Source organism: Trichosurus vulpecula, chromosome 1 (assembly GCF_011100635.1).
Source record: "Trichosurus vulpecula isolate mTriVul1 chromosome 1, mTriVul1.pri, whole genome shotgun sequence".
NCBI lineage: Eukaryota > Metazoa > Chordata > Mammalia > Diprotodontia > Phalangeridae > Trichosurus > Trichosurus vulpecula.
Window position 1 is genome coordinate 225214221 of NC_050573.1, and position 13554 is coordinate 225227774.

The 13554-nt window shown below is 35.5% G+C and overlaps 1 protein-coding gene across 1 annotated transcript in view; it reads left to right on the plus strand.

Annotated features, from left to right (window-relative positions):
* PTPN2 (protein tyrosine phosphatase non-receptor type 2) overlaps positions 1 to 10533 on the plus strand; it is a 92358-nt gene extending 81825 nt beyond the window's left edge. The window contains 2 exon segments of the mRNA XM_036735962.1: positions 1550 to 1651; positions 10226 to 10533. Coding sequence (XP_036591857.1) covers positions 1550 to 1651; positions 10226 to 10247 — 124 coding nt within the window. The 3' untranslated portion in view covers positions 10248 to 10533.
* The last annotated feature ends 3021 nt before the right edge of the window (positions 10534 to 13554 follow it).

Sequence of the window (13554 nt, forward strand, 5' to 3'; positions counted from 1 at the left end):
TTCCAAAAGGCTAAAGACAACTAACAATAACTTACCCTGCTGAGTTGAATATAGTTGTATGGGGGAAATGGATTTGTAATGAAATGAAAGATTTTGAAGCATTCCTAAAGAAAGAACCAAAAGTGAACAGGAACTTTGAAATAAAAACACAAGATTCCAGAGGAACTTAGAAAGGTAAATGGATTTGAGCATTTGGAAGGAGCTGTAGGATGATGGGTGGTACAAACATTCGAATGGAGGAGAAGAAACATTCGGAACCATGTCTTAAAAGGGTTTTGAGGGAGTTAAATAAGAAAAACTGGTCTTAGGAGTGGATTGGTTGTATTCTGAGGGATTTAAGAGGTGAAAGAGAAGGGAGAGTGAAAGGGGGGATACACTAGGTTAGAAATAAGGAAATGGATCAAAGCCACATCTCCCAAAACTCAGCATTCTTTTCAAACTACCAAAGAGTCACATCATGTATTCATAAGCTTATATACGATATCTTGTCGTATGAGTTAGATGTCTGCATGTCCCCTTCTTCACAAGGTCTTTTATGGAGGATCTAGAGAATTCAGCCATGTCACTTTCATGCTGAGATGTTATATTCATTATATACATGTTATACTTTGTATTTCTCTTTAGAGAGAAGCTGAGAAAGTTCTAGTTCACAAATTAGGTTGTGCAATCAAATTATTCTTCCATTTTAAGATTTATAAACTATTTGCCTTACTGTTGTATTCTTTGGTGTAAATTAAGTATTATTATCTCTATGAGAAAACAGGCTTAGAGAAATTAAGTTGATTTGAAATTCATTGAATTTGTATATATCAGAGCCAGTGTTTGAATCCAGGCTTCTTAACTACCAAATTCAGTGGTCTTTGCATTAATCCTTCTTCCTTTGTAAATTAAATGGCCAAGATTTACCTGTTCTTGGTATCTCAGACTGGCAATAGTCCTTATATACCCAGAATCCTTAAGCTATGTTATTCAGATTTGTAATGAATTTAAGGAAAGAAAAACTTTTCTTGCAGCTTCTCTCATAGAATGTCTTAGAACTGAAGGGTTTTCATTAAAACAAGGTTAGGAAGGAACAGGGAAATGTCAACTAAATGTAAACTTCAGAAAGTCAGAGCTTCAAAAAGATGATGAAAATCCTAAAAAGATAAACCTGAACATTAAAGAGTGCTTTCGGTTCTTTTTGTTATACTTAAACTCCTGTTCCTTAGTCTAGATTTAAAAAAAAAAACCACCACCAGACAAAAAACCAAAACAAAACACACACTCTACAAAAGTCTCCTCCTTTGCAAAGCTTTGGCTTCAGTTTAGAGATCACAGTGAGTTATAAAACTATTCTAGAAGTTGATTGCATTTTTCACGTTAAGTATAAAGGTAATTTGGAGTCTCAAGGGTTTTTTGTTTTCTTCAAGTGCTTTATATAAAGCATGGAATTATGGAATTATCTATGGAATTAGTATATTGTGGGAGGCATTTTTCTTTGCTCTGTTTCTTTTGTCTTGAGTTGACAGTAAATTTCAACTAACTAGTTTGCTTATGTATTTCTTTATAGTGCTGTTCGCAAACGATACCGAGAGGACAGAAAAGCTAACACAGCTCAAAAGGTGCAGCAGATGAAACAGAGGCTAAGTGAGACTGAACGAAAAAGAAAAAGGTGGTTATATTGGAAACCTATTCTCGCTAAGATGGGGTTTGGTACAATCATTTTGGTTGGCGCTTTTGCTTGCTGGACATTGTATTCTCAGCAGCATTCCTTACAAGTAAAGCCTTAATTTGCACAGCAAGCTTCTGCACTAGTAATTGATTGAGTTGCTGCTGCAGTTAATTGCTAGGGCTTTGTCTCTTAGCAGCAAGCTCCCTACTCGTACCTGAAAATGGCGTAGTAGAATAGACACCAACCAGATAAGTGATGGAAATCAGTCACAAGTCAACATCTCAGGACTTTGACCTGCAGGTACTTCTGAAAACCAAACTGTAAACTGCTATATAAAATAAAGATGTTAATGTTTGTTTTCAAGAAAAGTTTATAATTTTTTTTTTGCAAATGTGTTGATACAGGTAAAAAGTTACATTTCACCAAATTAAGCTGGGGGAAAAAAAAAAAAAACCTTGGCCAGAGGGCATACCTATGTAGATTGTCTAGGTTTTAATTCACATGCCTGATACAAGCAATAAACATTGTGGTTTTATCTACATTGAAACAAATGATCCTTAAAGATGTGCATAATGTGTAATGTATTCTCAACATGGGCATCAACATTTTATATTCTTAGGATAAATAATATTTTATAACTGCCTATTTGATCCTTTTGTAGTTAACTGTACTTTTGAAAAAAAGCCCAGTTTGAAAAGATCTGTTACACCCCAAAAATTTTATTTTGGAACTGAATGTTCTGATTTGTGCATTGAATTAGATGTACCATGTGAATTTTCATTATTAGTAGAGATTTGGTATTAGTAACTGAAAGTTTGACAAAGCAATTTTTACTGTATAGCTTGCATTCCATTATGTTTTGCTATTTCCCACACTGAAGAATAAACCAAAAGCAATGCCCCAAAAAACATTTAAAGAAAAATGCTGCTTACAGGGACACTGTCAGGTAACTCTCAATCCAAAATGTAAACCTGTATAAAATTTATTTTTCTATAGTTCATTATAAAAATATTTTCATAAGAATTTCAGTGATAATACACTAAAACTATAATTGAGGGTAATGCATGACATTGAAGAAGTAAAATATTAGCCACAAGTTAACTCCAGTCCTTAGTCTCATTTTCCTAAACTGAATGAAATGTGAACATTTGGCTTAATCTTTTATGTTCCCAAGTGAATTTTAAAGTTCTCTGAAATATTTGGTTAAAAGATTAATTTTACAGCCTGACCGTGTCCCTTTAAATTCTTAATGAGATTGTTGGGAGAAAAAAAAATACCTTTGCCTTTTAAAAGCACATTGTTTTACTAGAAGCTATGTTCAGAGTTTAGAATGCTCTTAAGAGTGCTAGCTTTATTAAAGTTCCAACATTCCATTCAACTTTTAGCTTGTCTGTATTTTGTTAACTTTCAATTTACATCGCAAATATTTGGAATTTTCTGAGAAATATAGATAGTATAGATAAGCATCTTAAAATGTTTCAGTTGAAATTGTTGAAAGTGTTCAATTACATTGAAAGTACTTAATATAGATTGTAGGTGATACAGCTACTTATTAAATTAGTATTTTTTAACTTGTGCCTGTGTCCTAATTCAGTATTGTTTTCTTTAAACTTTTTAGTCAAGAGGGAGTAGCCAGGAGGCATTTCGTATGCATTTTTACATTACATCTGTTCTGGTGCCAAGACCATACATTTTGAGGCATTATCCAAAACTAATTTATTCCCTGCAGTATCCTTGCTTTTCAACCTGGTTTATTTTTCTCCTTTTGATTCAATGTTTGCAGAGTATATTTGGATCTCAGGTTACATGTTATTAGATTTAGTTAATCAACCAACTGGAGTTGGATCTCTTGAAGGAAAATTTTTATAACACTTCCATGAAGTAATGGGAAAAGCACTGCATTTGTAGTCAGTGCTCTGGATCTTGGGCAAGTCATACCCCTCTAAGTGCCTCAGTTTCCTCATCTATAAAGTAAAGGGTTTAGACTAGATGGTCTCAGAGCTCTCTTGTAACTCTCAATCTATAAGAACCTGTATATATGTAGGTAGTCAGTGCTAAAAAGACAGTATCCCTTGGTGTATTTAGAGTGGTTTATAATCCATTCATGTCTTCACTATTTACACTGCTGTCCCATTTTGGAGCAATTCACAGTTCTCTGCTTTTTATTCTTCCTTGTGTTTACTTTGTGTAACATGTCCTTTGTGAGAACTAGTATATTAGAAACTCACTAGTGGGCCCTTACAAGGAGTAAAGTCCTGGAGTAAGTTCATTTTTTCTTGTGGAAGTCCTGGAAAATGGTATTGACTAAGCAATACCCCAAAACTTTAAACATTATTGAAAGATTTTACATGAACAACATTTACCAATTTTGTAGGGCAGCTAGGTGGTGCAGTAGATAGAGTGCTGGGCATGAAGCCGGGAAAGTCCTCTTCCTGGGTTCAAATCCAGCCTCAGACACTTGATAGCTGTGTGACCTTGGGCAAGTTACTTAACTCTGTTTGTCTCAGTTTCCTCATCTGTAAAATGAGTTGGAGAAGGAAGTGGCAGTCCACTCCAGTATCTTTGCCAAGAAAATCCCAAATGGGGTCACACACAGAGTTGGACACAACTGAAAATGACTGAACAAAACACAAATTCATAACAGTTTGTGGTAATATTTTAATATTCTTAGAAATTTGTCCATCATCAACACAGAAGCATTTATTAGATGAAGAATTGTATATATATAACCAGCATATCGTAGTAGAAAGAATATTAGATTTAAAATTCAAGGACCTAGGTTCGAATTCTAGCTCAGATATTTTCTACCTCTTTGACCTTCAGACCTTTAGTTTTCCTGTCTGGGAAAATGAGGATGTTGGATTTCATGAGATCCAAAGTTCCTTATAGTTCTAAATCTATGAACCATTATCATCTAGAAGTTTATATTCTGAGCTAGGCGTTTACAATTGAAGATAGACATTTCATTTTTTAAAATTAATATTCCTGAGACTTATTTTTATTTTCATGAGATATTACAGAGTTATAGTAAATTAACCCTATAGTTCAATTTTGATTAACTAGAATCGGTTCCTTAGGTTCAAGAAGTAAGGAGAATAAACAATGGTTTGATTTGTTTCTCAGAGTGGCTCTTCACTCCATTTTCCATTTTGTATCTGGGTACTTTTCTATCGACTCTTGGTCATAGTGTTTGGCCTAATGCAAGAAGTGGTCAGATGGATCCATGATTTTATCAATGTGACTACTTCCTTTTTTGGTGCAGATCTCTCCCCAGTCGTGCCTTATCTTGGGCAGTTGTCATCAACACATTCCTACAAATCTGCCATAAAGGTCAATCCAATATAATGGAAACTTTCCTCTTGCTCTCTTAAGGTTTTTATGAATCCCAGTACAATGCTCAGGCTGTGTGTTATCCTGTATTCTTACTGTTATAATCAGCCCACCTCCTTTTCTGATCCCTTCTATGCCACGTCTCTAATGCAAGTCAATGTTGTTTTCTTTTGGCTAAGAAAACAAATGAAGTGATAATAAATTTTATCAAAGGCCACTTTTTGCCTAATGACTATTAATTCTTTCTACATTTCTTTATGGAATTTGCAACTGGTATAGAATGCACTTCTTTCTGTTTTGAACTGCTTGATCTACTTAGGTTAGTAGCCATGTTCCAATTCTAATGAGTTATTGAGAGGGTAAAGAAAGTGATTTGTCAAAGAATTCTGATTACACAAATTAGTTAACATTCATTACACGTTCAGAAGGTTTGGGGAATAATCCAAATGCTTTGCCTCTTGCTTTTCTTTGTGTGTACCCTAGTTCATCCCATGCTCTTTTAGCATCTCTACCAAAGGATGGTCAGGAGAAAGGAAAGGAGGTGACAATGATTAGTGAAGTCCAGTCAACAAGTTTTCTTAAGTACTTATTTACTATGTCCCAGGCCCTATGCTCGTCAAGTTACCCATTTAATGATAGCTCTAATAAAAGTTCTGTCATGCAGTGGTCATAACTTGCTTTACATAATAATATGGGGCCATTTCACTTATTTATCTGTGCTATTCTTGTCCTCTTTTGTCCTGAATAACATCTGTATAAATCTGCACTGACTTTTAAAAAAAACTACATTATAAAAGTAGTTAGTTTGTATAATAGAGTACTTCACTTTTTGCAGTAATTACTTATTTGCTTTCAGCATCAATTGACTCCGCTCCACTGAGCTCTTGCTGTTAATTCCTAAAATGACATTCAAGGATTAGAGTCAAACCATTCTCAGAAAACTGAGAAGCATTTTTGCATGTGTAAATGTATGCTTTATGATTATGATGGATCCAAACCTGAAGTTTTGATGGGATTTACAAGTATCTTATTTACTGTCCACTATACATTTTAAATTCACATCGGTGAATTCATTTCCAGAATATTCCTCATTTTATAGGAGGCTACAAAGGACACATGAACAGCTATGCTATGTTATTGTACACTGAACACCAGAAATTAATATTTTCCCTTGAATTTTATTTTTGACCTTAAGAGAAATCTGTGAACATCTTTTCTTTTTTAAGCCATATAAACCAACTATCGTGATATTTTAGGACTAATACCTCAAATAGGAATTGGAGTTCTATATACCCAAGTTCACCCCTTCTACACTTTCTATAAAGTCCAAGCCTGGGTAGAGACAGTTGAGTGGAGAATAAGATGGGCATAATTAAGTGGAAGATAATAGCCATGTATTATGGCTCCATTCAGGGCCATACAAGATTAGCCACATCCTTCAATTCAATCTAGGGCAGAATGAGCAGTCAATAAAACCTCATAGATTGTATCTAACTGGTTGGTGGATTCTGCTTTTTGTTCCTGACCCCAGGTGTTGCAAGTACTGCCAGTTTGGACTTAACAGAGGTGTGTATTCACAAAAACCAGATCTATATCTTAAACATATAGCAATCATGGTGGTATTTCATGCCTTTAGTAGTCTGTATTTTAGGGTGGGTTTGTTTTTGGGGTTTTGGGGGGGGTTCATTTTTGTTTCGCATTTAAATGATAACCAAATGAAAATAGCTGTTTTACCTTTAGACAAAATTTTAGATTAATGTGCATGCAACAGGACATTTTTTTATTTCTAGCTTGTGAACTTAGACAGTAGTAGAAAACCAAGTCTTAATGACTTTAAATTCAAATGTCTGGATATCTATTGGACCATCTCTTATTGTGGGGCTAAAGAAAACTTTCATTCGTGTTTTTCTACAGTTTTGTTGCTTGAGTTTGCTATTTGTTATGTGTATCTTTTGGGGGGAAATAATATTTAGGGATGACTTCACAAGTTGCTTCCTTGCTAAAGACAAAGTGGAAAATCATCAGGGCTATTTCATTGAAGTGCAAAAATATTTTAATGTTTATTTTGTGTACTATCTCATCAATCTGGTTTAACGGGGCAACTGGACTCATCAAGTTATTTATTGAATGCCTACTATGTGTTTAGCACTGGCCCAGTGAATTAGTGGATAATCCAGGAAATTTAAGTTCTTTTACTTTCATTGTTCTTTCTTAGAATGAGATTTACTTAAAATTCTGTGTGTTTTGAGCCCTGATACTTCCTCCTCAGCAACAAGACTTTTCTGTCTTTAAGAGTTACACTGCTCTAAGAACTCCTCAAGAGTGACTCTCCACAGGATTTTTCTTCCCCTAGTCTCCAGATAAATGCTGTCCTCTTTGCCACTTGGATCCTTGAAAGATTTTTATTTTCCTTTGGGGAGCATTCTATTTTTTACAGTCATTTCTGATCCTTTTTCCTGTAGTCTCTTTTATTTTCCCCAGTCAGTAGCATTTTTCAGTGTAGTCACTGATTCACATAATAAACTTTGTCCAAGGGGCTTTGGTATTATCACTGACAACTCAAATAAGAAAAATTTTGAAATGCCCCTGTCCATCATCAGACTTGGAACACACAGTACCATTAAGGACAAATAGTTGAAAAATGCTGCCTTTCAATTCAGTTCTCCTACTCAGGCAATTGGTTTTACATTTGGTATGGAATAGAAGATTGGTCATTACAGCTGCATACATTACATAGTCATCTCTGATTGGTCCTAGTTACTTAATAAGTATATTATTTGAGGTTTTTAATTTAGGACAACATTGACGTTTTTTTAACTTAACATTCTATTTCAAGAAAATGATGAATATATTTTTCCTCATCACATCTCAAACGTCTAACTTGACAATAATATTTATACAAAATATGCAGTCATAATTCTGTTCAATTCTTCACACTACCATAAAATAAACCTTAGGATACTTTGTCTTTGACTTAGGAAAGAGTCAGGGCAGGTTTTCCTATATAAAACAATGCTTAGGGATTTTTGTGCTTTGTCATCATTCTAGTGAGGGCTTTGCATAAATAACCAGGGACGAAAATTCCCCCTGTGTAAGATTTGACTCTTTCTTGTTTCAGATTTAAACCAGAGAGTAGGATTTTCCATTAGTATATTATGTTGCTATGGTATTCCAGATTAAGGAAAATGTATGGTTTAATGCAGTAAGTGTCTTGCATAAACACTTTATCCAAATACAAGAATCACTAACCACATTTAGTTTAGTTTGATTTAATTCAACTTGCTATTTTATTTTCCCTTGTGAGAAATAAAGTAGTAACTTAAAATAAAAAATTAACAAGTAGTATGCTTTGTCTTTCTTGCAAATAAAATATTTTAAAAACTTGACTAACCCATCTAACTTTTATTTAATCTTACAGACCTCTCCCTACAACATACCAATAGAGAAAAATTAATGGGGCTGTAGTTTTTTTAATGACCTCTATCTTTGCCACAATGTATCTGCCAGACTCTTTTAAATGTAGTAGATAGATGCATGAAATATTTAAACTTAAAGATCTGAACTGGATCAAGAGTGAAGCAAAGGCCATTACAAATAGCACCATTTGTTGAAACTCAAACTGGCCCAAATAGTAATTTTTTATAGAACCATAGTTCTACACACTTAAAAGAGAAACAGTTCCACCAGAATAAAACTTGCCCACCATTACAGTGGTCTCTGAATCAAAAAGAGTTTGTTTAATGTTATTCCTTTATACACTTTTTGTATTTAGTGGCTACCTGGGAAATGAATACAAGTTACTCTTTACGACTATTTGGCCTTGTCTTATTATAAGTGCCATTTTAGACACTGAGGATTCTTGGGAGATTCATCTGTTAATCATCCAAAGTGTGTGTTACTTGAATCAACAGTTTAAAGATGAGAGTTTCCATTAAAGATTTGCCTGGCCATGTTCAAATAGCAGAGCAAAGGAAGTTTTCTAAGCATGTCAAAGCTGGAGATGCCTAGTTCAGAAAAAGAGAGGGGTGGGGTAGGCAGAATGAAGTAGGTCTTAATCTTTAGGGGGCTTGATTGTTCAAATTGTGAGTGTGATATCTTCATTTTTTTAAAGATACTGTAGTGGGGGATATTTGCATTTTTGCAGGGGTAGGCAGTAGCATTAACCTGAATAAAATTGGGTGGTTTGCAAATCTTCAGGAAAGTAGTAGAGTTTCTCTTAAAGTGAGCAGCAGCATGGCGTACTGGATAGAGAGCCAACCTTGAAATCAGGAAGATTTAGTTTCATCCTGCCCTCTGACAGACATTGGCTGTGTAATGCAAGGCAATTCACATCTCCATACTCAAGATGGCTTTTTGTATCCTTGGGGCTCAACACAGTACCTGGCACATACTAGGCACTTAATAAATGTTGACTGACCGACTAATTTAAGTTGCAGAGAAAATGTCATCCTGCAGAGCAGAGGAAATTTCCTCAGAGTTACCTTTGCCATTGAAATCACAGGTCTAGTCTCTGTCTATACCTATCTTGAAAGTCATTTCAGCTATCAATACTAGTTTGGGCTCTCTTGCTTATTTGTTTTAGCTTTGACTTTGAGTATAATAAATATCTTGATTATTTTTGTCTTTGTCTATTTTTTACACTAATCATTTGTAATATAAATACAATCTGTGACATTAGAAACCTAAATTCTCTGATTATCATTAGTATTATTTGCCAAAAAGAAGCAAGACTGCTAGTAAAAAACAATACATTTTTAAGAATATAAACATCTTACACTCACATTGATAACACTGCTATTGCATTAACATTATATGTTAAGCCCCCAAATATTAGGAAATTGGGCAAACACTAATCTTGATAAACTACTGCAGGGGCCTAGTTTTACAAAGCCCACCTGGCAATATGTCACATGAGGACTATTATGTGATTTTGAGAGGAACTGGAAAAGGTAGGCTTCTCTAAGATTTTTGGTGGTAATTTGCAAAGAGGAATCTAAATTACAGTGCTTTGATATAAGCTCACCTCATAGCACCACCATTTTCTAGCCAAGAGAAAGATGAACAATTTTACCACAGACAACTGAAACAATTAGTCCTATGATTGAATGTGGAATGTTGGAACACTTTTTGGTTGCCTTTTTTTTTTAAGTTCTTGTAAGTCATGTGTTTGTATGTATCCATGTCGGGGGGAGGGGGTTAAATTTGTACCAGATTGGTGACTTTGTTTTGTATTATATGTTGTAGGCCGAGATTGACTGACACCTAAATCTCCATGATCTGTGAATGTTCTGAAGCTATAAATTTTGAACCATTGACATGCAAAGCAAGACCTGAAGCCCTCTCCGGGAATCAAAGTGAGGTTTGATAAATCTCTAGAGTGCCTCACAGTTATCTGTTTACAACGTAAACTATACATCCAGGGGACGAAGAACACCCACCAGCAAGAAGACTTTGCAAAACTTATAAATTTGATGTATTAAGTGTTTTTTAAATGCTTGGAAGAACTGTAGAAAGATGTAAAAGGAACAAATTAGGAGAGACTACTTTGTAATGTACTGCCATTCTTACTGTATTTTTATACGTTTTGGGCAGCATTAAATATTTTTTTTAAACTGATGTGTTGCCTTCTGTGCGTTTTGTTAAAAGATTGCTCATCTTCATTTTTTTTAAATTAGTTTGTCTATGAGCTTTTACAAATAGTGACTGACATTAAGATGGCATTTTAATAGAGATGGAGGCAGCTTTTGTTATTTTATTCTAGCTGCTGTTTGCATTTTGATGAATAGAGGAACCTGTCAGGGACCAGTAGTTCTAATCCTGTTTGTGAGGAGAGAAGAAATGAAGCAATATAGATTACAGTGGTGCTGACACTATTTTTAGGTCAGTGATTTCTGTGACAACATAAATAGCATGTTTTAATAAACATGCGAAATTTGCAGATGACGCAAAGCTGGGAGGCATTACCATCAAGACAGAGATCTGGACAGACTGGACAACAAGCTAATGAAGTGAACTTAAGTAAAGATGACTGAAATAGAGAAGGCATGGCTAGAAAACAGTTCATGTGAAAAAGACTTTAGGTTTTAGTCGGTCATACACTCAACAGAAGTCAAGAGGTAAAATGATCTTAGGCTGATTAAGAGACAAGTAGTGTCCAGAGTAAGGGAGCTTATGTCACTATACTCTGCAAAAATCTCAAGTATTGTGTTGAGTTCTAGGCACCACATTTTCTAGGGGTATTGACAAGCTAGGGGTTGACTGTGATGGTAAGAGGACTAGGGACTGGCATTCAAGGACTGATGGGAGAAACACGGGCTGTCTAACCTTGAGGAGTAGACAGGAGATACATAAAGTACTTACAAGGCTGATGTGGAAGAGTAAGGATTGGATTTGTTCTGCTTGGCTCCTGAAGGCAGAATTAAACCATAGTTGGAAATTATATGAAGACAAATTTAGGCTCAATTTAAGGGTAAACTTATTTTTGGAACTAAGAATGGTATGCACTGACTGGGAATAATGAGTTCCTAATCACCATTTCACAACTGCACAAGAACAGACCTCAAATGCCATCTGGCCCAACTCATGCCTGAGGAAAAATCACCTCTACATCATAGATGACAAATAGTCATCCAGCCTTGAACATCTTCAGTAAGAAGAATCCACCTCTAGAGGGCCATCTCTTTTGAATAGCTCCACTTGTTAGAAAGTTGTTCTTTGCAGTTCATCTTTGTTCCCTATTTAATCCTCTGGAGTCATTCAGAATAAATCTTACTAAATGTTCTCTTCTACATAATAATCCTTTAAATACATGAAGATAGTTTTCCACCTGCTCCCCTGAGTCTCCCTGCCAAACATGTTTCACCTGATTCTCACATGACCCCAAATCGAGAGAGATTTATAGCCTTTCACCTTTCCTTATATCCCCAGCACTTAGCATGTACCTGGCACCACGTTGTGCTTAAGAAATGTCCGTTGACTGACTAACCATCTTTATGACACTTTGGGTAGCCTCCAGCTTATCAGTGTCCTTCCTAAAATATGGTGCCCTGAACTGAACACACTATTCTAGATGTAGTGTACCAGGAAAGGACATACTGGGACTAAGTTGGCTCTGAACAATGACTATACGATAATCAAAGATTGCATCAGCTGGCTTTGCTGACATTGCACAGTTGACTTCCATTGAGCTTGGAAAGTGCACTAAAACCTGCAGGTCTCTTCCAGGTGAACTGCTGTCTTGCCATGCCTCTCCCATCTTGTATTTGTGAAGATGATTTTTATAACAAAGTAAAAGACTTTACATTTACCCTATTTCATTTCATCTTATTAGACTGAGCTCAATCCTCCAAGATCTTTTTCGATCCTGTCATTTGTTGTATTGGATAACCCTCTCAGCTTTGTTATCATAGGCAAATGTGATGAGCATGCCTTTATTTAGAGGCAGGTAGGTGGTGCAGTGCATAGAATGCTAAATTTACAGTAAGGAGCCTTAGTTGAAATCCTAGACACTAGTTCTATGACCTTGAGCAAGAGGTTAAATACTTCTTAGCTTCAGTTTCATCTGTAAAATGGGAATAATAGTAGCACTTGGCAGGATTGTATGGATCAAATGAAATTTTACATATGCACGTATGTATTATAAAGCGATCACCTTGTAAAATTCCAAACACTATGTAAATATCAACTTCAAGTTATTGGTGAAATATATTAAACAGCACAAGTCTAAACATCGATCCTTAGGGCACTACACCGGAGACCTTCTATGATAGAGCCACTAATGAATGGCTGCTCTTTGGGTCTGGCCATCTGAGCAGGTCCAAATCCACTTATTTCCTAGTCTATATCTTTCCATCTTTTTCTAAACAATAGCATGAGATTCTTTATCAAACCTAAAATCTAGGGAAGCTCAACATCACCCGATCTCCTAGGCTGGTAACTAGAAATGAGGGTTAGTCTGGCGTAACTCTGCTGAAACTATGCCTGTTTTTATGATCACTTCCTTTTCTAGTTTTTCACAAAACATCTACTCACTATCCTTTTGATAATATAATCTAGAATGTTTAAGTCAGGCTCACAGACATAGTTTGTAGATTCCATTCTCTTCTCTTTTTTGAAGATCAGTTTTCCCCCCATTCTTCAGCACCAATTCCATTCTCCACAACTGTTCCATAAACAGACCTGCAAAATGCTTTCCCTAGAATGTAGTTCATCTGGGCTTTGTGACTTGAACTCGTTCAAGTAACTAGGGGCTTTGCATCTTCTTACTGGATTATCAGCTTATTTTCTGTCTTTTCTAGTCCCAAGAACATTCTCAACCATAAAGAGGCGGTTCTGCCTCTTCTCCCATCTATTATCATTGTCCCATTCAACTGAATATTGGTTCTAGCCTTTCTTTAATCCTCTTTTACCCCTCAATGTAGCTTTAAGAAGGAAAAAAAGAAAGGAAACTTTGTTATCCTTAACTTTCCTCAGAAGCCTCAGCTTATTCTATGCAATAGCGCTGCTGATTTACAGGACTGTGCCACCATACTTTTGTGTCTATCCTGCTACCTTTCCTTGTTTCCATGTATATT